Source organism: Curcuma longa, chromosome 4 (assembly GCF_044706935.1).
Source record: "Curcuma longa cultivar G26 ecotype Majalengka, Jawa Barat chromosome 4, ITB_CL_G26_1.1, whole genome shotgun sequence".
NCBI classification, from domain to species: Eukaryota; Viridiplantae; Streptophyta; class Magnoliopsida; order Zingiberales; family Zingiberaceae; genus Curcuma; species Curcuma longa.
This window is the reverse complement of record NC_133864.1, coordinates 5,777,476-5,801,473: the sequence shown is the minus strand read 5'-3', so window position 1 is coordinate 5,801,473 and position 23,998 is coordinate 5,777,476. Positions and strand designations below refer to the sequence as shown.

The following is a 23,998-nucleotide window of genomic DNA, read 5'->3' as shown; positions in this document are numbered from 1 at the left end:
TAGTTTTTGATTGAAACAATGCATTGAATTTTCAACATTGTTTAGTTTCATATATAGTCTAGTTTACTCGGTTAGGAGTGAATATTCGTGCTGAGTCATAATTAAATATGTCATAAACAGGCCATATCATTCATATGGATAACAAAAGGCTATTAAAAATACAACTTTACAAGTCTATGGAAACCTAAGTTCTTTGTTAATCATATTTTAGACGTAATCAAGCCATATTTTACCTAAACCATGATCACCGATTACCTGAGAAGATGACAAGGGGAACATTAAGTCATCTCCTAGTCCACTCCAATTTTCGAAACTAGTGTTCCAATGCATATGCTTTAGAAACAACCAGGTTTGCCTAACAAACTTAATTATTAAGATGGAAGAAAACACATCAAGTCATCTAACAATTTTGTTCATTTTCATGGAACCTAACCTAACCATCTCCTTCCTCTTTCTGACTCTTAAGAGGGTGTGTGAGATATAAGAACAACCGTGAGCTCAACTTAAGTCAAATGCATAATAATTTAGACATGGCACAACAAATAGAAAGTACAACGGAAACCTAGCAAAGCATACTTTGTTTGAGAATTTAAAGCCCATCAAAGAACCTCATGAAGTCTTCCATCTTCTCTCCATGCCTAATTTTCATCACAGATCCTTTGTCCACCTATAAAACAAGAGGAAAAATGGCAAATTAGTGCACATCGGCTTGTATTTGATGCATGAGAACAGGTTGGAGGATGAAACAATTAAGTTACAGCAAAATGAAATGCATACCCAATACTCAGGAGGGCGCAATTTGAGGTTATAAGTTGAAGCCATGCTCATGCAATATGCACCGGCATCGTGAACAACTAAACCAGTTCCCTGGGAATTGAATTCATTGCAACAATGTAAGAGAAATGACAAACTTTCATCAGGAAATGAAAAAAAAAGGAAACTGACCTTAGCTGGCGTTGGTAGCTCTCTGTCTTTGCCAAGAAAGTCTGCAGACTCGCATACAGGCCCCACCACGTCGAAGGTTTCAACATGTGCATCAGCAGCAGGAGGAGAAACCAGCTCTATGTGCTGAACCATGATACCAAGGAAAGGATATTTAAGAAAAAATGGTGCATGTTATATAACTTTGTGCAAGTATGAAATGTGATCATGCATAAAAATGAATAAACTTTCTTCACACATATTATCAGCTAATAAAGGGTTAGGAAAATGCATAACAATTTTGATGTTACTCTTGTGCAGCCTTAGCGAACTGTAAATGCTAAACTTGCCTGGTATGCTCCATAGAGACTAGGTCGGATGAGCTCTGCCATGCTTCCATCAGTCACTATAAAGTTTTTCGTGCCATTAGTTTTAACACCAGTCACCTTGTTAACCAAGCAGCAAGTATTGGCGATCAGTGATCTCCCCGGTTCAATGATGAGAGTAAGATCGCGGGAAAGAACCAGCTCTCTCACCTGCAGTACATATTAAAAACATCACAACTAAACTAGGGAAGTACTGGAGAACCATGGTCAACTGTGGCGCAAACAATATACAAGCTGTTATAGAACATATAAAAACACATTTAAGATGGCTAAAAACAAACTCGGTATGCAGATCTACATGTTATCACAATGCCTCATTTGCCCACAGTTGAAAAGAAAAAAAATGCAATATTGGACATTTTAGCTTACAGTGTTTATGAGATCCATAGGTGTCGGCAGGACTGCACCGGTGTGATGGTAATCAATTCCAAGACCACCTCCAATATTCAAGTACTCCAACTGGAAGCCTTGTGCTCGGATTTGATCGATGAAATTCACCATCAGAACAGCAGCATCTCTAAATATATCCACCTAAGGTAGACAACAATAAAACTTTAAATTTGTAACAACTCATATAACATGAAAGTTATTGTGGATGTTTTTTTTTAACGAGTCGAATACCAATCACTATGTACTTGTTATGGCCAGGAAAACAAATAATGCAATATACACCATAGCATGCAAGAAAAAAAAAGTTTCTCCATTTTCAATAAACTTACAAAATCTGCCATAGAAGACGAAAAAAACATGGAGTTAAGGTAAAGGATGCCTATACACTCTTGAAAACTAACCAATTTTAGTTAGATTATTGGGTACATAATATCTGCCTTTAATCTTGTGGAATTGAGTAAAAAATTTTTACCATGCATATGAAGGAGCATGTGGCAAAAGACATAAAACATTATTATTATTGAAATCATGCTACCTATTCTGTTAAGTCATCAGAAATATGGGAATTAAATTTTCATGTAAAACACTAGACACAATAAAATGGATGATGAATAGATCATTTGAGTAGTTGAGTACCTTTGTAATCAACCTATTCTGTTAAGTCATCAGCAATAAGTGAATTAACTTCACATATAGAAAACATAGACACAATAAAATGGCTGATGAATAGACCATTTGAGCAGTTGAGTACCTTTGTAATAGTCGACCCAAGATGGCAATGAACTCCCACAAGATTAATTTCACTTGAATGTGTCTTGACAGCATCAAGAAACCATTGAAGTTTCTCATTTCGGATACCAAATTTGGATGTCTTATTTCCAGTGGCAACATATGGATGTACCTTCAAGAAATGTCAAGCAGAAAAAAGATTAAAAGATCCACTTCAACAAGTCTAGAACTGAAAGCTATCTTTTGCTGTAGTGGTAAACTTGAAGAACTTCATGAGCAAGTTAATCATAAGATCAATCCAATAATACAACATAAACAAATTCTTTTCATTGCCTGTATAGCATGCTATGCTTGAAAGATCAGGAACATAATTTTTGTTTTATTGAATGATGATATTTTCATTTTCCCCTTATTTTTATAAAGAAATCAATTAGGAAACAATCTGTTTGAGTTTTTAACGTCTAATAAATCTTATGGAATATAACCACATACCTGTGGATCTACATCTGGATTGATCCTAAGTAGAACAGGGACTCTCTTTCCTACTACTCTTGCTGCTGTCACAATGTTTTCCAAGTCAAACTCACTATCAACATTCACAAAAACTTCCTTTTCAGCAGCTAAAACAAGATCCTCCAGCATCTTGCCATTCCCATTAAAAATACACCTGATATTCAAGAAAGTAAGAACACATTTACATGCATTTAGAAGTTAATTAAATCATATGAAGTAAAAAAGTCGCATGAGACTGTTGGAAGATGATGGACTCTCAAAAACTTACTAGGAAGAGAAGAGGAATAAACTTGGAATAACTTGTATTGCAAAAGACTTCTTTTACAAAAAATGACTTGTCTCAACCTTACATGACATGAGTATTTATACTACTCAATAGACATTTCTAGACCACTTATCATTAATTAGATACATGAATTTATTCTACATGATTACAAGATTTATGTTTCACTTGGTTCATGTATTTCAAACATTTATTATGGTTGTATTCAAGTTTAATTCAACTTTCTAACACTCCCCCTTAAACATGAATCTTCCTTACTCCAAGCATGAGCCTTAATCTTTGAAAATCATCAAATTTGAGTGGCTTTGTAAGAATATCAGCAACTTGATCCATAGTCATCACATACTGAAGTTCAACTTCTTTCTTTGCAATGTATTCTCGAATAAAATGATATCTTGTGTCAATATGCTTGTTGCGTTCATAAAATACTGAATTCTTTACCAAACTTTGAGCTGACTTATCATCAATCATGATCTTCGTAGCATCTTCTTGTTCGACATGAAGTTCCTTTAATAACCTTCTTAAACATATAGCATGACAAGTACAAGAAGTAGTCGCAACATACTCGACTTCACAACTAGACAATGTCACAATAGCTTGTTTTTTTGAACTCCATGAAATTCTTCTGGACAATGTCACAATAGCTTGTTTTTTTGAACTCCATGAAATTCTTCTCCATTTACTTATGTTGTATTATTGGATTATTGGTTTGTTTATGTTCTGGTGAAATTCTTCTCCATGTATATATAAGCTATTGTACTTTTCAATCCAATAATACACTCTATATTCTTGAGAAATAAAAGCTCCATCCTCCATTTGCTTAATTTGAATTCCCAAGAAATATGTCATGAGTCCCATGTCAGACATCTCAAATTCATGACTCATCGTTGTTCTGAATTCTTCAATCATTTTCTGATTGTTTCCTGTAAAGATAAGATCATCCACATAAATGCAAACAAGTAAGAAATTCTGACCTTCTTCTTTCATATAGAGTGCATATTCATGGGTGCATCTCAAGAAACTATTTTCTTGTAAATAATTATCAAGTCAATGGTTCCAAACTCTTGGTGCCTGTTTAAGCCCATAAAGTGTCTTCTTTAGTTTCAAGACCTTGTCTTCATGCTCTTTAACCACATATCCAATAGGTTGTTCAATGTAAACATCCTCATTAAGATAACCATTAAGAAAAGCAGATTTAACATCTAACTGATAAATCTTCCAATGCTTTTGAACAGCAAGAGATATCAATAAACGAATTGTCTCTAATCGAGCTACTGGAGCAAATACCTCATCATAATCAATACCTTGTTTTTGCTTATAGCCTTTAGCAACAAGTCTTGCTTTTATACCTTTCTACTTCTCCATTGGCATTCTTCTTTGTTTTGTATACCCATTTGACTCCAATAGTCTTATGGTCTTTCGGAAGAGATACTAACTCCCAAGTATCATTCTTCACAATAGCTTCAATTTCTTCATTCATGGCTTCTCTCCATTTTTCATCTTCTTTTGCTTCTTCAAAGCTCAAAGGTTCAACATCCGCAAGTAAACATAATAAATTCATTTCATCAATAGCATGAGTCTCATTATAAATATCATCATGGCTTTGATATTTTGGAGTCTTTTCTCCTGAAGATGATCCTGGTGTAATTGATAACTCAGGTGTATATGGAGTTGTTGGTGGAGTAGATTCCTCTTGGGCTTCTTGTTCCATATCAAAGTAAGGAAAGAAATCATAAGACTCTTCTTCCTTGGCACTCCAATCCCACGATGCATCTTCATCAAATTCGACATCTCTGCTAATCATAAATTTTTCTCTGTGTGGATTGTACAATCTGTATCCCTTGGAATTTTCATCATATCCGATGAAAATGAGTTTCTGACTTCGATCATCTAACTTGGATCTTTCTTGTTCATGGATATGCTTGTTTTTTTGAACTCCATGAAATTCTTCTCCATTTGTTTATGTTCCATGAAATTCTTCTCCATGTATATATAAGCTATTGTACTTTTCAATCCAATAATACACTCTATATTCTTGAGAAATAAAAGCTCCATCCTCCATTTGCTTAATTTGAATTCCCAAGAAATATGTCATGAGTCCCATGTCAGACATCTCAAATTCATGACTCATCGTTGTTCTGAATTCTTCAATCATTTTCTGATTGTTTCCTGTAAAGATAAGATCATCCACATAAATGCAAACAAGTAAGAAATTCTGACCTTCTTCTTTCATATAGAGTGCATATTCATGGGTGCATCTCAAGAAACTATTTTCTTGTAAATAATTATCAAGTCAATGGTTCCAAACTCTTGGTGCCTGTTTAAGCCCATAAAGTGTCTTCTTTAGTTTCAAGACCTTGTCTTCATGCTCTTTAACCACATATCCAATAGGTTGTTCAATGTAAACATCCTCATTAAGATAACCATTAAGAAAAGCAGATTTAACATCTAACTGATAAATCTTCCAATGCTTTTGAACAGCAAGAGATATCAATAAACGAATTGTCTCTAATCGAGCTACTGGAGCAAATACCTCATCATAATCAATACCTTGTTTTTGCTTATAGCCTTTAGCAACAAGTCTTGCTTTTATACCTTTCTACTTCTCCATTGGCATTCTTCTTTGTTTTGTATACCCATTTGACTCCAATAGTCTTATGGTCTTTCGGAAGAGATACTAACTCCCAAGTATCATTCTTCACAATAGCTTCAATTTCTTCATTCATGGCTTCTCTCCATTTTTCATCTTCTTTTGCTTCTTCAAAGCTCAAAGGTTCAACATCCGCAAGTAAACATAATAAATTCATTTCATCAATAGCATGAGTCTCATTATAAATATCATCATGGCTTTGATATTTTGGAGTCTTTTCTCCTGAAGATGATCCTGGTGTAATTGATAACTCAGGTGTATATGGAGTTGTTGGTGGAGTAGATTCCTCTTGGGCTTCTTGTTCCATATCAAAGTAAGGATAGAAATCATAAGACTCTTCTTCCTTGGCACTCCAATCCCACGATGCATCTTCATCAAATTCGACATCTCTGCTAATCATAAATTTTTCTCTGTGTGGATTGTACAATCTGTATCCCTTGGAATTTTCATCATATCCGATGAAAATGAGTTTCTGACTTCGATCATCTAACTTGGATCTTTCTTGTTCATGGATATGCTTGTTTTTTTGAACTCCATGAAATTCTTCTCCATTTGTTTATGTTCCATGAAATTCTTCTCCATGTATATATAAGCTATTGTACTTTTCAATCCAATAATACACTCTATATTCTTGAGAAATAAAAGCTCCATCCTCCATTTGCTTAATTTGAATTCCCAAGAAATATGTCATGAGTCCCATGTCAGACATCTCAAATTCATGACTCATCGTTGTTTTGAATTCTTCAATCATTTTCTGATTGTTTCCTGTAAAGATAAGATCATCCACATAAATGCAAACAAGTAAGAAATTCTGACCTTCTTCTTTCATATAGAGTGCATATTCATGGGTGTATCTCAAGAAACTATTTTCTTGTAAATAATTATCAAGTCAATGGTTCCAAACTCTTGGTGCCTGTTTAAGCCCATAAAGTGTCTTCTTTAGTTTCAAGACCTTGTCTTCATGCTCTTTAACCACATATCCAATAGGTTGTTCAATGTAAACATCCTCATTAAGATAACCATTAAGAAAAGCAGATTAAACATCTAACTGATAAATCTTCCAATGCTTTTGAACAGCAAGAGATATCAATAAACGAATTGTCTCTAATCGAGCTACTGGAGCAAATACCTCATCATAATCAATACCTTGTTTTTGCTTATAGCCTTTAGCAACAAGTCTTGCTTTTATACCTTTCTACTTCTCCATTGGCATTCTTCTTTGTTTTGTATACCCATTTGACTCCAATAGTCTTATGGTCTTTCGGAAGAGATACTAACTCCCAAGTATCATTCTTCACAATAGCTTCAATTTCTTCCTTCATGGCTTCTCTCCATTTTTCATCTTCTTTTGCTTCTTCAAAGCTCAAAGGTTCAACATCCGCAAGTAAACATAATAAATTCATTTCATCAATAGCATGAGTCTCATTATAAATATCATCATGGCTTTGATATTTTGGAGTCTTTTCTCTTGAAGATGATCCTAGTGTAATTGATAACTCAGGTGTATATGGAGTTGTTGGTGGAGTAGATTCCTCTTGGGCTTCTTGTTCCATATCAAAGTAAGGAAAGAAATCATAAGACTCTTCTTCCTTGGCACTCCAATCCCACGATGCATCTTCATCAAATTCGACATCTCTGCTAATCATAAATTTTTCTCTGTGTGGATTGTACAATCTGTATCCCTTGGAATTTTCATCATATCCGATGAAAATGAGTTTCTGACTTCGATCATCTAACTTGGATCTTTCTTGTTCATGGATATGCTTGTTTTTTTGAACTCCATGAAATTCTTCTCCATTTGTTTATGTTCCATGAAATTCTTCTCCATGTATATATAAGCTATTGTACTTTTCAATCCAATAATACACTCTATATTCTTGAGAAATAAAAGCTCCATCCTCCATTTGCTTAATTTGAATTCCCAAGAAATATGTCATGAGTCCCATGTCAGACATCTCAAATTCATGACTCATCGTTGTTCTGAATTCTTTAATCATTTTCTGATTGTTTCCTGTAAAGATAAGATCATCCACATAAATGCAAACAAGTAAGAAATTCTGACCTTCTTCTTTCATATAGAGTGCATATTCATGGGTGCATCTCAAGAAACTATTTTCTTGTAAATAATTATCAAGTCAATGGTTCCAAACTCTTGGTGCCTGTTTAAGCCCATAAAGTGTCTTCTTTAGTTTCAAGACCTTGTCTTCATGCTCTTTAACCACATATCCAATAGGTTGTTCAATGTAAACATCCTCATTAAGATAACCATTAAGAAAAGCAGATTTAACATCTAACTGATAAATCTTCCAATGCTTTTGAACAGCAAGAGATATCAATAAACGAATTGTCTCTAATCGAGCTACTGGAGCAAATACCTCATCATAATCAATACCTTGTTTTTGCTTATAGCCTTTAGCAACAAGTCTTGCTTTTATACCTTTCTACTTCTCCATTGGCATTCTTCTTTGTCTTGTATACCCATTTGACTCCAATAGTCTTATGGTCTTTCGGAAGAGATACTAACTCCCAAGTATCATTCTTCACAATAGCTTCAATTTCTTCATTCATGGCTTCTCTCCATTTTTCATCTTCTTTTGCTTCTTCAAAGCTCAAAGGTTCAACATCTGCAAGTAAACATAATAAATTCATTTCATCAATAGCATGAGTCTCATTATAAATATCATCATGGCTTTGATATTTTGGAGTCTTTTCTCCTGAAGATGATCCTGGTGTAATTGATAACTCAGGTGTATATGGAGTTGTTGGTGGAGTAGATTCCTCTTGGGCTTCTTGTTCCATATCAAAGTAAGGAAAGAAATCATAAGACCCTTCTTCCTTGGCACTCCAATCCCACGATGCATCTTCATCAAATTCGACATCTCTGCTAATCATAAATTTTTCTCTGTGTGGATTGTACAATCTGTATCCCTTGGAATTTTCATCATATCCGATGAAAATGAGTTTCTGACTTCGATCATCTAACTTGGATCTTTCTTGTTCATGGATATGTGCAAATGCAATGGATCCAAATACTCGTAAATGTGATACAGTTGGCTTCCATCCACTCCATGCTTCTTGAGGTGTCACATTCTTCAAGCTCTTAGTTGGAGATCGATTTGAAAGATACACAACACAAGCCACAGCTTCAGCCCAAAACTCCTTAGGCATGTCTTTAGACTTTAGCATACTCCTCGCCATATTAAGTATTGTTCTGTTCTTCCTTTCAGCAACTCCATTTTGCTGGGGTGATCTAGGAACTGTCAAAAGACGACGAATTCCATGCAACTCACAAAAATTGTTAAATTCATTAGATATAAATTCACCACCTCTATCAGTTCTTAATGCTTGAATTTGATATCTACTTTCTTTTTCAACCAGAGCTTTAAATCTTTTGAATGCATCAAATGCCTCAGATTTTTTGCTTCAAAAAATAAACTCATGTCTTCCTACTGAAATCATCAATAAAGAGAACAAAGTAATAACTTTTACCAAGAGATTCAGGCTTAATAGGACCACAAACATCAGCATGAACAAGTTGAAGTGGTTTGATTGCTCTGGAAATAGATTGCTTTGGAAAACTCTTTCTTGGATGCTTGCCAAGTAAGCATGCTTCACATAATTGATCGGGGTGATCAATCTTTGGAATCCCTTTCACCATCTTCTGATCTCCCAAAGCTTTGAGTCCAAAATTCAAATGACCAAATCTCATATGCCAAATCCATGATGGATTTTGTATACAAATCTTCAAGCATATAGGTCCACAATTCTTCAGTCCAATAAGAACATCCTATTCTTAGTCATAGACACTTTAGCAATAAGGTTAGAATCTTGATCTCGTAACCAAAGCACACAATCTTCCATATGAATCTTGTAATTTCTTTCCAAAAGTTGACCAATACTTAAGATATTGCTAGTCAATTTTTGAACATAATAAACATCACAAAGAATTTTATGACCACCATTTGTTGTTTCAAGGAGAATCGTACCTTTGCCTTCAATTTTAACTTTTGTATTATCTCCAAAGCTTACAAAACCCTTTTTGTTTGTATCAAGCTCCACAAATTTACTTTGATCACCTGTCATATGGTTGCTGGCTCCATTATCAAGATACCATGTGTTTGTTTTCCCAGTAGAGTCCTCCTTGAGTGTAAGAAACAAGGATTGCTCAACATCATCTTCTTTGTACTCTATTAGATTTGCCTCTTCATCTTTCATGTTTGAATAACACTCTCAAACATAATGTCCAAATTTATGACAAGAATAACATTCAATCTGAGATTTATTTTTCCTATCATCATACCTCACATAATTACCTCTTCCTCTTGTTGTTCCAGGACCTCTTGCAAATGTTTGATTTCTTTTATCAAACTGAGAAGGTTTTTCATCTCTCCCTTGACCACAACCATATACTGAACCTCGGCCTCTGCCTCATCCTTGGCCTCTACCTCGTCCTTGGCCTCGACCCCTATTAGAAACCCCTTCTTTGATCTTCAAATTAGTCTTTGCTTGTAACACATGTTCTGATTGTTCTTGGTTTCCACGGTTCATCCTTTCTTCATGAGCCCGTAATGATCCGTTTAATTCATCAACGGTCATAGTCTCTAAATCTTTGGATTTTTCAAATGCAACAACAACATGATTAAACTTTGTACTAAGAGAACGTAGTACCTTTTCAATCACCCGAACGTCAGACATGGTTTCTCCAAGTCTCTTCATTTGATTGACAACAGCAAAGACTCTTGTAAAATAGTCGGAGATATGTTCACTCTCCTTCATAAAGAGTGATTCAAACTCAGCCCTTAGAGTTTGAAGTCGCACCTTCTTCACCTTGTCCACTCCCATAATAGAGTTGCAAAGCATCTCCCACGCTCTCTTTGATGTCGTCCCATTGGCTATCTTCTCAAACATGTCATCATCCAAACCTTGATGGATGATAGTGAGAGCATGTTGATCTTTCTTTCTTTCTTTCTCTATAGCATCCTTTTGGTTTTGAGGTAGAGTTGCCACATTTAAGGGCTCTTCAAAACCATGCTCAACAATATCCCATACTCCTAGGGATCCAAGTATAACCTTCATTCTAAGCGACCAATTCTCATAATTGAGTTTGGTAAGTTGGGGGTATTGGAAAGAAAAAGATTTTGATGTCATTAGCTCTAATACCACTTTGTTGGAAGATGGTGGACTCTCAAAAACTTACTAGGAAGAGAAGAGGAATAGACTTGGAATAACTTGTATTGCAAAAGACTTCTCTTACAAAAAATGACTTGTCTCAACCTTACATGACATGATTATTTATACTACTCAATAGACATTTCTAGACCACTTATCATTAATTAGATACATGAATTTATTTTACATGAATTACAAGATTTATGTTTCACTTGGTTCATGTATTTCAAACATTTATTATGGTTGTATTCAAGTTTAATTCAACTTTCTAACAGAGACGAATCAACATAGAGCAATGATCACCAAAAGTATGTATACCAATGAAACCTAATTGCCAAGCCCATAAATAAATAAGGCAAAGAATGCACTTTCCAATCCAAAAAAGGGACAGTTACTAGCATCAAGTATATCACCAGCTAGCATGTAATTGAACCTTTTGCATTCCTGCAAGAATTGCCGAGGTAGAATCTAAGCACATTCTACACTACATTACCAAAAATATATGCTAAGCATTACCTAACAAAGATAGCAATTGTATATCTCATCGTGATTTGGTCACTGGAATTGATATGCAAAGTTCACGTTTTTTTAACTAGTACCAGCGTACGCATAGATGCTCAAACTCCATGAATGCAAGCGGTAGGCTTGGCAGAGTTTACCAGATTAACAACATAGAACCAAGCAAAAAAAAAAAATCCCTTTTTCAATAAATGTTCGATTTTTTTTTTACTTTATTTCAGACGAATAATTCGGGAACCAAAAGCATAACCTTTTCGGGTCAAATCCAGCTGCTAAGGCAAGCCTGAGCTCGTTCCCGCTGACGAGCACAGCGCCACAGCCCAATCCCCTGAGGTGTTCCAATATCTTGAGATTGTTATTGGCCTTGATGGCGTACCCAACGACAGACCTCAGCCCCTGGAGAGCCTCCTTGTACGCTTCCACGTTTCTCGTAATCTGATCCTTGCTGTAGAGGTAGAAGGGGCTCCTCTCGACCACCTCCATGACATCCTGGATGCGGACGCCCTCGCAGTAAAGGAATCCATCCTCTCCCTTGGAGAAGCAATGGCGGAACTCCGTCGCTTCGGCGGCGCGGGGGGCTTGGGAGCTGACTGCCCTCAAAGCGAGGGTTTTCAACCGGGGGAAAGCTGGGAACCGTAGTGATGGATAAAGGGAGTGGGCGGCGGAAGTGGGCTTGTGAGGGATTTGTGGGGAAATGGAAGCGCGGGAGAAAAGCTGCGCCGCCGCCATTGCCAGCCGTCTCGTTCCACAGAGCAAAGGAAGCTTAATGTCACCTTAAAACCTAGTGGATAGAGAAGACGACAAAAAAAAAAGGGACAGGGTGGATGTCATTATGCATAAAGAAAGGGTGAAAATAAAAATGGTCTTCTCAATAAATATTGACCACCGTTGACTTATGAATCACAATTTAAAATTTCACCAAAAATTAAAATAATAAATTCCCCTCGAAAATGCTTTTATTTTAGATAAAATTTTTATATTTTTATCAATATAATATATAATTTATATATTTTATTATCCTCTTCGTAATGAACGGCCCAGATGACATCTCAACCCATCAGGGTGAAACCTATAAAGCTCTCTCTCTCCCCCTTTCCCCATCGGCGCATCACCAGGCGAGGCAGCGACTCCGTTCGGCCGCCATGCCCACTCGAGCGAGGGCGAGTGCATCGTTTTTTGCCGGAGTTGGTCCTCGTTCATCTCCTTCAACGGTGTCTTGTACCTAGTTGGCGGTGAGGTGAAACTGAGGCTACCTGGTACCGCTCCTTTCGTGATTTATCGGCTTGATTTCTCGCCTCGAGGTCGATCGGCGTTTACGCTGTTGTGGTCGAGTTAGGATTTACGAATCATGTGTTTCTGGGTATTCGGATTTAACCCTTTACCGTTTCGATCTTTTTGTATTGGTCGGTAGCTCCACCTCCGCGATCATGTGATTTGTTGCCGATCTTTTGTTTCGCATGTTAAACTGAGGGTTTTGCATCTCTTCGGGTGTGTTTGGAATACTTGGTGGTCAGTAGTTGTGTGCGGATGTCTATGTTTGTTGAGAAATTGCTATTTTGGCACGGTGATATTTGGAACGGAGGAAAATGACATCATCCCCAGTATTTTAGGATCATGGTGGATGAATTTGTCCTGTTCTCTTTCGCACCTCTAGCAGTCTTCTCACTGTTCAGACCAGGCCAAAGAATATGGTTCAGATTGTTTGGATCTGTGTTAACCCTTGACTCTTCGTAAAAGTCCCCGGAGGATGAAATCCTGTCATGCTTCTGATTCTCCTTTTCTTATATTGCATGCATTCTTGAATAATGAGCATTCACAAATGTTTCACCTTTGCTGAAAATTTGTTACATGTGGAGACTGCTGCAATTAGAATTCAGTCGTGTTTTCGTTGATTCGTAGTAAGATTAATTTAGTCTTATAGTTGACATCAAAGGTGATATCGTTGACACTAAATTTGTTGTTTTTTCATGCTGGTTCCAGGAGTAACCTAGGGAAACTTGCTGCTTCTTTGACATCTCCAGATTAACATTACAGAGAAGAATCTGTGAATGGAGTAGCAATTTATAAGCACCATCCCTGTGGTATTCAAGTTTAGGACTTTAATACCCTAGCTTAGTCTCATATGGGTAGTGTTGGGCTAACAATGGAGGTTGGAGGTTCATAAGCTCAGACAATCAAACTATAACTTGTGCTTAAGCATTTTGGGCCGTCGGTTGGCTCTCACCAGTATGGGAGAAACTTGGCTTCCTTAGTTCAAGTTGCTCAATGCTTATTATGTGGACTTTCAAGGTAGGTTGCTCGATATTGCCATTGCATCATATATTGGAACACTTATATTTCATATTTCTCATTTGTTGCTCAGATATTGCATTCTGTTTTCTGTAAGATTTTTTTTATTTTATTGTTGTTTTAAGATCTGGCAAATTGATTTTGATGCACATGACTAAAAACTTGGCTGCTTATACATCTTACATGAATTTGTATGGTTGTTGTAGGCATTTCTTTTTCTTATCGCTTGTATTCCATACTGTTTCACTAATGTGCATAAAATGTTGCTTCTGGCAGATTTCCAGTTTCAGGATGCAGTTTGAACCTCAAAAACAGGACTGTTAGATGCACATATCAAAATGCCTCTTGGTCTCAAAAGTCAAGTTAATGGAAAAAGAGAAAACTTTGGAGAAAAAAGCATGTCAATTTCATTGTTGTCCAAGCATGAAGGCAAAGCATTTAACAGGGAATTTGATAGGAAGTTGAATAATGGTCCTAACAATAAACGGCCACGTCTAGATCAATCAGAAAGTTATGCTAAAAATACTCGAGTTGATGATGATAGCACTATCTTCCAAAAAAAATCAGATTTGATTAGATGCTCATCTTCTGGTAATGATAAACTTCTACTATCTGATTTGTATAGTGTGTATTGTATAAAGAAAGAAACATAGGTCTTTTTTTGAAACTCTTTACATTTGATTATGATTCAATTTATCAGCTATCACTGATAGTTTCTGTTGCCTCTTGAGTTTCCTAAAGAATAGAAGAAGATTTCACATCAGTTAGCACTTATATATATATGTGTCGTCACTTGAATTTCCTAAAGAACAGAATAAGATTTCACTTGTTTCTTAACAAGTCCAAATTATAGTTTGACACTGAGTTTTAAAGAATATTTGGTATAAGGATGGATGCAGGTAAAGAAACCAGTTCTAATGTTGAGTTACTAGTTTCCTGTTCACTTGCCTCATATTGTGAGACTTTATATGGGTTGGATTTGAAGTGAGAAATCTGTGGATATTTATTGAGTATCTTGGTCTGTATCGTGCTTTAATCAATTTCCATTTTGAATGACAGGCACCTGAACCAAAAAATAATCTTCTATACAACCACCTGCTAGAATATTTTCATGGTCTTAGTGAAAGCCTAAACAATTGTTCATCCTATACCTATTTACTTGATATATCTTTCCTGATTGGGGAATAGAATCTTTTTCCCTTTTGTACATTCAGTTCAGTTGCTTTTAATCTTGTCTTTGTGGTGAATGTGAATCTAATGAAGGCTCACGTGCTATATGGATATCTCTGGAACAACTACCAAAAAAGTGATAACAATAGCTACCAGACGGACATGCATTTCAATTTAAAATATATTAAAATTGTATTAATGTAAGTATCTCTAACTAGATCTCCATGAACTAGACCTGTCCTTTTTTGGATTCTTATTGTTCTTGCTAAACATATTTGCACCTTCTGGGTGTGTACAATTTAAATATTTCCCCCGGTAAACTTTGCTGCTATTTTTTATCTATTTGTTCGTGAGTTTGCCTAATTGTTCAGATAAAGTGTGGTTGATCAAGCCAAAGCGCGGTGCTGATGGCAAAAGAAATGATAGGAAAAACTTCAGATCTGGAATTAAAACCAGAAATGATACTTTACCAACAAGGATGGGGGTTTCTAGCATTGATTCTACTTCTGCAGGAAACAACCTGTTAGGTATGTGAAGAAAATGTTCTTTTTTCCCTCATACTTCGTTCACTGTTGTCCTTATCTCTATATATGTTGCAGTAGTATATTCTTTTCCCCTGCCAAGTGACTTGAAGTAACATTTAACAGTAAAAGTCACTTGACTATCACTTCAGTGATTATATGGAAATTTGAATTGCATCATTGAACTAAAGGACTACATGAATATTTATTTACCAATTGTTTGGAAGTCACCTCAGAAATGATTCACAGGCCTCAAATTTCTGCTGTGAATACCTTTCAGTAACATAGACTTACATATTTTATCAAGTGAAACTTATGAATTCACCCTCTATCCAGGAACATATGGACTTAAGTCCGATCTCTCTGATATCTCAAGGCATATTGATGAGGTTGGCATTAGTGAACTTCTAGATGGTAGTTACAGATATTCTAATGTCAATGCTGAAAAAGCAAAGAAACTCCCAATTGTCAGTGAAAGTATGTTGACTTCGCTGAAAAAGGCAATCTCTGTTCTTCCCCATGATGGTCTGACAGATAGCAATAGCAATGGAAACGAAGCTATATGCCTCAGTAGATTTAGTTCATCACCCATACAGGATTGTTCCCACCCCAATAAAGATGACGAATCAACCAATACCAAGGTCAGTTTAAGTGCTCATATTTTCTTCATCTTTATAAGTTATCTCAACAATTGACTTAATTTTCTTTGCCCTATTTAGTATCCTAACATAGGTGATGCTGATCTATATCAGCCGAAGAAAATCCTCGAACATTTAACCATTCCGTCAGGATTAGATCTTAGTACCCTTCTAGAAGATTTAAGTTTGACTTCGTCCACTTCAAAGTTCACTAAACCCTCAAAAAATATCCATGCCGCTAGCTTGCCTCCTTTCTCATGGTCTAGTTCTCATAGTTCAGCTTGCAAACCCACTTCTGATTCAAGTAAACAAGCTTCAACTAAGCATGCATATCAGGGTAGATGGATTAGAATTGATTGCAATTCTCTTCTCACTGGAGACAACCAGCATTGCTTCTTGGACTTGGAGATGTTAACAGTTGATAACAATGGAGATCCAAGTGCTGTTCTTCAAGATAATCATCTGGACTCATCTCCTAAGTTTCCATGTGGTCAGCTTTCGAACATGGTGTTCCAAACATCCAATTCTGTTGAAAGGAATGCTCCAGATGATACAAGGTTGGAAAAAGGATCTTGCTTGTCTGTGTTAACTCACAAGCGGCTTAATTTTGTTGAAGGCCTTGCCCACTGTTCAAGCAATGTCCTGGAATGTGACAACAAAGATAGTTGCTTGGTTAGAACTTCTGGAACTGAAGCTAGTATGAAGTTTCAAAGGAAGGATCCAGATTTACCTGATCACATAAGATCGGCATCTATGTTATGCAGTACCGAAGTCCTGAAAGATCTGCACAAACTAAATGAGCCTGGCTGCTCTGTTTCTTCAGATTCCTTCAATTGTAAAGATATTGGAGAGTGCAGTCGGAGTTTACCCAATTTATCTGCTTCAGATTTGTCTCAACATGGTAATATGCCAATTGCTTTCAAATGCATAGTTGTTTCAAATTTGATTCTCTATTATGCATTTTATACTTCATATTTGGATCATTTTATTGTTCTTTGCCTGGTAGTAATTGTTCTCTATTTATTCTGGTGGCAAGAAGGTAGCTTATATATATATATATATATAGATATATATATTTGCTCTCCATTTTTTTGATGGCCAAATCTACCATCTGCCACTAAATCTCACTGAAGTAAATTAGTAAATTATAGGGGCTGCCAAGTAAATTTGACAATATTCAAAACTAGGTGAGTTTCTTTACTGTCTTCAATGTTTTATATAAGACTTCAGCATTGAATCGCTACACTCATTAGTTGCAAACAACATTGGTTACTTTACTCAGACACCTGAACTAAATTCCTATTCTCAAAATGTTATTTGGTTTCTTGGTGAATAATTTTAGATAGTTTTTATTCAAAGATTCAATATAATTCCCCTTCTAAGCTCAAAGAAATATGCCAATCTAGTTCAAAGTATGAAAGAAGTCTGATTGTGTCAATGCTTAAGTTCTCAGGAGTTAGCATTTGATCTTATATTGCATCTTGTCTCTTTCCCATAAATTCACACTCACAATGAGCTCTGCTGTGGTACAAGCTAACATTAGTTATTAGCTATAGGAATTGATCAATAGCCCAAATTTTGTCAATATATATACCTGTAGATATGGTCTAAAATTGATTATTGCATATACTGCATACAGTTATTAATGAAGTAAATGTAAAATGTATAAGTTAAACCAGTTAACCAATTAATCGGCTTATCTCATTCAGTGGACTGTGTATGGTAGTTTTAACTGTAAACTATTTGGGTTTACCACGTAGATCTTATTCCCCCATTGAACTACATGACATGAGTATTCCAATAGGAAAAAATTGAGGTACTAATTAATATTTGAGTTTGGAGGATTTTCAATTCTGAAAGAAATTTTTATGGTTCCTATTAGCCTGCACTTATAGGATATATGCTCGCTTACAAAGTATGACTATGTGGATAACCAAACTGCATTTATGCACTAGCAGGCACCTATGCCTGAGCCTGCAGAGTGGACCATAGTTGAAAACTTATCAAATATATGGCTTCATCAATTTATACAACAACCGAAACTTGGTTAGTTATGTCTTGCTCACAAAATACATGCAACTATTGCTCATCCTGTTTCTATTTTCTTTTTGAGTCGTAAATGTTATTCCTGGAATTGTTTGCACTATGCCACCTAATTATGTGCCTGATAAATTGCATCCAGTCCTATAGAGTATCTTGGTGTATATCTATGAATTCTTTAAAATTAAGAAACCATCTACCATATACAGATGTGCTTTTTGCATAGCGGAAGAATCTAACCAATAAACATATATTTGTCAATGTAACAGATTATTCACCCCGTGAACTGCATGCCGCTGGCATTCTACTTGAGATGACAAGACACTGGAGTGCCCTCAAACTCCAAACTGAAGATTGTGGAAAGATAAGATGGCCAAAGTCTTCACAGAAGGCCATGAAGAATCATAAATCAATATCCCCAATGGGAAGATCAGATTTTTTTAGAACAAGGAACCATGATCCTGTTCGAACTGCAGATCTTCCGTATTGGGAACATAAGCCAATTGAGAAGAAAAATGACATGAGAATGTCTGGTAGAGTAACTGCAAAAAATTCAAATCAGTTGGAAGGTGGAGTTTCCCCTCACAAATTGGAAAAGGATCTGCAGGTTGGTGGTGCAAGCTCACTACCTAATGTTACCATCAGATCAACTAGTTTGATTCCAACAATGGCACAAGTTGGAAATGGTTATGAAACTCATCAGAAGCTCAGGAAAACAACTGGATCCTCCTTTATGGTTGGGACTTATATCAAAGATTGGAGTCGGGGAAGAAACAAGCAAGAATAATCCATTTGTATCTTATATTTCAGTCAGAGCACCAGTGCAATCTTCCATTTCTATGGAAGAGGAACAGGCAGGGAAGCAGCTTCAAGGCAAGGCTGAGAAATCATCCATTGCATGGTCACCTCCATTCTCCAGTCAGATGTTTAATTGGAGACTCATGTAATTAGATGCTTTATGATCGAGACTCTGGTTACATAACTGGGTTGTTTCATGTGTATTATTCTAGCCATATTCTTTGCGAAGTAAAATTTCTGTCAACACCCTTCAAATTGAAATGTTGTTCTACTCCAGACTCCAGCAGCATCAAGATGGCCTCACCAAATTTACTCATCATTTGGAGCCTTTGTTGAGTACCCAATATTCTATCGAAGAGGTAAGCATCGGCATGATTTATCTTCTACTCATAAGCTTGAAGACCAAATCCAAAGTACAAAAGAGACATCCGGTGGTACTGGTAATTTCTTGTAAAATCAACATGAATGATATCTACGCTTTAGTTTTCTTAATTCTAGATCTTTTCCAACTCTAGTATTGATTGTCAACAATGATAAACCAAACATAGTTGACTGTCGCATAAATAATGACCATGCCATCTGGAACTATATCAGATACATCCTCTAGATACGCACATCGGCAGGCTTCTATATGTAGTTTGGTGCCTATATAGATATAGAAGCAAATATGAAGTTGTACGCTCTTTGAGTTGAACTTTTCATGCTTTTCTTGTCCATTTCTGGACCTGTTTCTTGTGCAGGTGATGCATGATGACAATTTCTGGCTCCACAAGGTAAAATCCATTTTTGATCAATTAATATGAAATTTGGACAGGCCAAGTATGGTAAGTTTATCAAACATACATACACATACATATATATTTATTTATCCGACTCATATGTTCAGCAAATGACCAAGTGGTTGCTCCATCCATGCATCATTTGCATTGTGCCCTTTGCCTCTGGAGTTTTGGAACTGTTGCATTGCCAATTTTGTTTTCAGGTATTTGAATTTCTTGATTGCATTACTATTTACAATCTACTCTGGATGGATTAAGGTTAAGCTTTGGACGAACCAGACCTCATTTGCGCGGTCAGGAATTTTGTTTGATTGCTTACAATGAGAAGCTATAGAATGCATTCAAGTTTTGAGTCCAACCACTTTATAAGCTCAGCACACAAAATATGAATGATATAAATGCTAAGTTGAAATTTTTATGGATCAATCCATCTTAAAAATTGATATTTTTGATTGATAAAATATTAATTCAATTCACTTAAATTATTTAACGGAGCGGATCTAATCCAACGAATTTAATCCAAATTGATGGCTTTATTAGACACAGTTTCAATTGATTGAATTGAACAATTGATAGTCTCCGAAATATAGTTGACAAAAGTTGATTAGTGGAGACAGGCAATATCTTTTTGCGTCGTGATGACAAAAGTTATCTTTTCATAAATCCTGTGCAGAAGAATCCACCGTTGCAGAAGAATTGAACAATCGATGGATTGTTTTACGACTAACTCGGACCGGGTTCAAGTCTTCCTTTGGTGTTGGAGCTCTCCCACGGCGTCTCCTCGATCCAGTCGCTCAGCGCGCGCCCTCCGCTTAAAAGTTGGTTGTTGTTTGCCGCGTAGTCGGGAGGGGGCTTCCGGCGCCGGCTTCACGGCAACTTGAGGACGTTCAAGGAATCGGCTCCAGCTTCGGTGCGGCGAATACTTCGTCACCGGCGACGGCGTCCTACTCCGCATCCGCGGCGCGCCAGAGAACGGCGGAGACCGATTGGAAGAAGACATTTTTCGGCCCTGCGCGAGAGTTGCCCATTGATCTCGTGCTCAGCCCATAATTTACCCATGCGCTTCGAATCCACCAGAAGAGGCCGATCCAGCAGCTACATTCTAAATCCCTGATGGAAATCCAAGATCGCAAATAACAATTTGAATCTTCAGAACGATACATACCTAAATCACCGAGGAAACTTGCCCTTTTCTCCATGAATCCTCGGCGGAAGCGAGGAGGAAGAAGGAAGGTAGACAGAGATCGATCGCTCCTCTTCCACAGCGATCGAAGTCGCGCTTCGAAGATCGAGTACACGGGAGTGAAGAGCGGAAGAACCAACGCCGGCGAAGTGAGCGAGGAAGCGGAGGAAGAGTCCGCCGCTTCTTATGGTTCCGTCGGTAAATTACAGATAGGCCCATGAAGATTTAAAATTTGCCACAAGGGCTTGCAGTCTTTTTGTTTCAGAATCATTTGATTAGATTATTATTAAAGGTGCTTATTTATGTTGATTTATTAAAAAAAATAAAGAGGAGAAAAACAATTAGTTAAAAAATTCAGATAAATTTTAAGAATTCAAATGAAGAAGAACAAAACAAAATAAATTGTAATATTTTTGAAAGAATTGAGAATGAGAAGAAGAAGAAAATAAAACGATCACAGTTCATGATTTAACAGCAAATGGGGCATAAAACCAAACCGTTCTCGTTGCAATGTCGGCACTGTGTCGCTCCATACGCCTCTTCGCCATGGACTTTCCTGCTGCCACTGCACTCCCAGCACACCACGAACTTTACGCCGGCGCAGCCTTTGCAGGCCCCGGCGGCGGCGACCATGGCCGACTCATCGGTCTGGACTCCCTGCAGCAGCGGCAGCAGCCTCCCTTGCTCGTGGAGGCCCAACACCTCGTCGGCGCCGCCGATGTACCGCCCTTGGATGAACAGCCGCGGGGGGATGGCGCGGCCTTCCAACGCCGCCCACAGCTCCTTCCTGAACGCCAAGTGCATCGACACATCTCGCTCAAAAAATCGAATTTTGAGGCTCTGGAGTAGGAACCGGACGCCGCTGCAGTCCTCGAAGGTCTTACGGATCCCCCGCAGCGTCGTCGTGTAGAGGATGACGGATTCTTCTCCGCCGGGAGGGCACCTGTACTCGAATTCCAGCAAGGGATTTAGGGCGCCGGCGGAAGAGGAATCGTCGGTGCGAGGAAGTTTGGTGGGCGGCTCTGCCTCGCCTACTTGCGGCGGATCCCCTTCTCCATTGCGCTCGATTAGGGCATCAGCCCTGGCCCTGGATTTACGCCGGTACTCCTCGAAGCCTCTCATGTGCTCCATCACCGCCTCCCGGAACGCCGCGAGGAGTTCCGGGTCGAAGAGTGTGTCCGATTCAGGATCCGGCCGCCGGTATCTCTCGCCGCCATCCCTCTTCTCGTCGAAACACATAAAGGCGTCGCCTTTGGGCGGCGGCGGCCTGTAGTTCTCTTTATCGCAGCTGCTGGGAGAGCTCCCGACGAGGTCGGATCCTTCATCGTGCCCTTCGAGGTTTCTGATGAGCTCAGCGGAGTCTACGACGGGGAGGTCACCGAGGATGCTGCGTGGACAAGGAGGGGGGCAGAGAGCTTCGTCATGGTGCTTGAGATAAGGCACCTGAGGGACGGACTTGAGCCGCTTCAAGATCCTGCCTTTGATGCCTTTCATGGCGCCGCAACTGATGCGGGAGGAGGAGGAGAACTCGATTCGAAGATCGAGACTAGATTCTCATCGGATCTGATTGTGGTCGTCGCTGCTGCTGCTGCTGCTCTGCGATGAATTGCAACGATGGCAACGGCTAATTTTACGAAACGAAGAGAGCAACGGTCAAAAAGTAGGCCCTGGGCCACGACTTGGGTAGCGAAATGGAGATCATGTGCAAATGGTTGGGGTTGGACTTATCTCGTGTCCCACGTAAGCTCGTGGCCTTCGTGTCACGAGTTGGATCGCACGATAGCAGGGAAGCATCACGGCCGCATCTGGACGTCCTTCCACGTAAGACTATCAACAGTTTACTTGGATGGAAGTGACGAAGAAAGAAGCATTTTAGTGTTTCCTACGGTGGATATAGAGAAGGATGTTGAGCCCATGAAAACTAATAGAATCGAATAATATAAAAATATTAATATTTAAATTTAAATTTGAAAAATATATATATGATATTTTAAAAATATAAATAATTTTAATTAAGTTCAAATTGAATTGTTCAAATTTTGATTCAAACACAATCAAATTATAATTCAATATGATTCTGAATGCAAATTCAATTCGAGAGCATATTTGAATTAAAATTATATAAAAATAATAACAATTTAATTTGAATTTGACTCGCAAACGAGTTATGACCAATCGAACAAAATATCATGGATTCGAATTCAACTTGAAATAATTATCAAACATGTTTGACTACGATAATTTCAAATAATTTTTGAACCAGCTCAAAAAGCTCTGGGACAAACTCGATTTGTTTATACCCCTAAGCTAAAGAGCCATTAGGGTCTCCGTTCAGGGGCGGAGCTAAGGGGGGGCGCCTAGGGGGGGGGGGGGGGGGGGGGGGGGGCGCCCCCCCTACCCCCCTTAGGTGGTGAGAAGAGGAGTAGGTGGTGAGAAGACATGATGAGTTTTCCACCTCAATCTCACATCCTAAAATAAAAACTCTTTAAAATATACTTATAAATTACTAAGAGATTTTTTACCAAGTATTTTAGCAAAATATGACAGATAATGGGCTCGATGCATCACTCCTATGAATCTACTAAACTGACTTCTCTAATAAGAGACATTGCTCTTTCTGCAAAATCTAATATATAGCCAGAGATGGATATCCTACGAGAGATCAGATATCATAGTAGCATAAAAGTAAAAAATATTTGGATTGGAGTAGGGGTTGAGGATTTTATCAAGATATAAGCCTACTGCCCACTGAGATTAGGAGGGACAAATGCATGATCAATAATTACAAGAGTGCAATAGATAGGATGTTGAGGAAGAAAAACAATAGAATCAAAGTCATAAATATCATAATATATGATGACAAAAATGAAAAAAGAGAAATGCAGCTGAAGACATATAGAAATAGTGTGTAAGGTGTCAACAGGCCAATGTCCATATATATGGCAAATTAACGAAGTCGAATAGAACGTAATGGCAGGAGGAACTAGTTCAAGCAAGCAACAGATAGGGAGATAAAAGCA

The 23,998-nt window shown here is 37.7% G+C and overlaps 3 protein-coding genes across 5 annotated transcripts; 1 reads left to right on the top strand and 2 right to left on the bottom strand.

Annotated features, from left to right (window-relative positions):
• Positions 1-350: 350 nt before the first annotated feature.
• On the bottom strand, positions 351-12,300 carry LOC141826524 (putative diaminopimelate decarboxylase, chloroplastic). The gene is made up of 8 exons (XM_074713776.1): positions 11,811-12,300; positions 2,919-3,093; positions 2,449-2,598; positions 1,677-1,838; positions 1,272-1,457; positions 946-1,068; positions 778-867; positions 351-667 (listed from the first exon to the last, which is right to left on the bottom strand). The coding sequence occupies exons 1-8, from the start codon at positions 12,287-12,289 to the stop codon at positions 590-592; spliced, it is 1,443 nt and encodes a 480-aa protein (XP_074569877.1). The 5' UTR covers positions 12,290-12,300; the 3' UTR covers positions 351-589.
• A 387-nt stretch (positions 12,301-12,687) lies between these two features.
• Positions 12,688-19,508, top strand: LOC141828630 (uncharacterized). 3 transcript variants are annotated; one of them, XM_074716090.1, is made up of 7 exons: positions 12,688-12,792; positions 13,541-13,849; positions 14,126-14,440; positions 15,391-15,546; positions 15,877-16,181; positions 16,260-17,079; positions 18,488-19,508. In XM_074716090.1, exons 3-7 carry the CDS (start codon positions 14,188-14,190, stop codon positions 19,003-19,005), a joined length of 2,052 nt encoding a protein of 683 aa, XP_074572191.1. In that variant the 5' UTR covers positions 12,688-12,792; positions 13,541-13,849; positions 14,126-14,187; the 3' UTR covers positions 19,006-19,508. The 3 variants fall into 3 exon arrangements, with proteins under 3 accessions (XP_074572191.1, XP_074572192.1, XP_074572190.1); XM_074716091.1 differs by having other exon boundaries at positions 12,688-12,797; XM_074716089.1 differs by having other exon boundaries at positions 12,688-12,816.
• A 1,938-nt stretch (positions 19,509-21,446) lies between these two features.
• Positions 21,447-22,472, bottom strand: LOC141826099 (uncharacterized). The gene has a single exon (XM_074713353.1). It carries the CDS (start codon positions 22,470-22,472, stop codon positions 21,447-21,449), a length of 1,026 nt encoding a protein of 341 aa, XP_074569454.1.
• Positions 22,473-23,998: the final 1,526 nt, after the last annotated feature.

What these genes read in the sequence shown, in the direction of transcription:
- LOC141826099 (XM_074713353.1), bottom strand. Translation starts at nt 22,472, where the DNA reads ATGAAAGGCATCAAAGGCAGGATCTTGAAGCGGCTCAAGTCCGTCCCT.
- LOC141828630 (XM_074716090.1), top strand. Translation starts at nt 14,188, where the DNA reads ATGCCTCTTGGTCTCAAAAGTCAAGTTAATGGAAAAAGAGAAAACTTT. An exon ending in TGCAGGAAACAACCTGTTAG is followed by an intron (nt 15,547 to 15,876) that starts GTATGTGAAGAA and finishes CCCTCTATCCAG; the next exon opens with GAACATATGGACTTAAGTCC. An exon ending in ACGAATCAACCAATACCAAG is followed by an intron (nt 16,182 to 16,259) that starts GTCAGTTTAAGT and finishes TGCCCTATTTAG; the next exon opens with TATCCTAACATAGGTGATGC.
- LOC141826524 (XM_074713776.1), bottom strand. Translation starts at nt 12,289, where the DNA reads ATGGCGGCGGCGCAGCTTTTCTCCCGCGCTTCCATTTCCCCACAAATC. An exon ending in CTATGGATCTCATAAACACT is followed by an intron (nt 1,458 to 1,676) that starts GTAAGCTAAAAT and finishes TATGTACTGCAG; the next exon opens with GTGAGAGAGCTGGTTCTTTC. An exon ending in TGCGCCCTCCTGAGTATTGG is followed by an intron (nt 668 to 777) that starts GTATGCATTTCA and finishes CTTGTTTTATAG; the next exon opens with GTGGACAAAGGATCTGTGAT.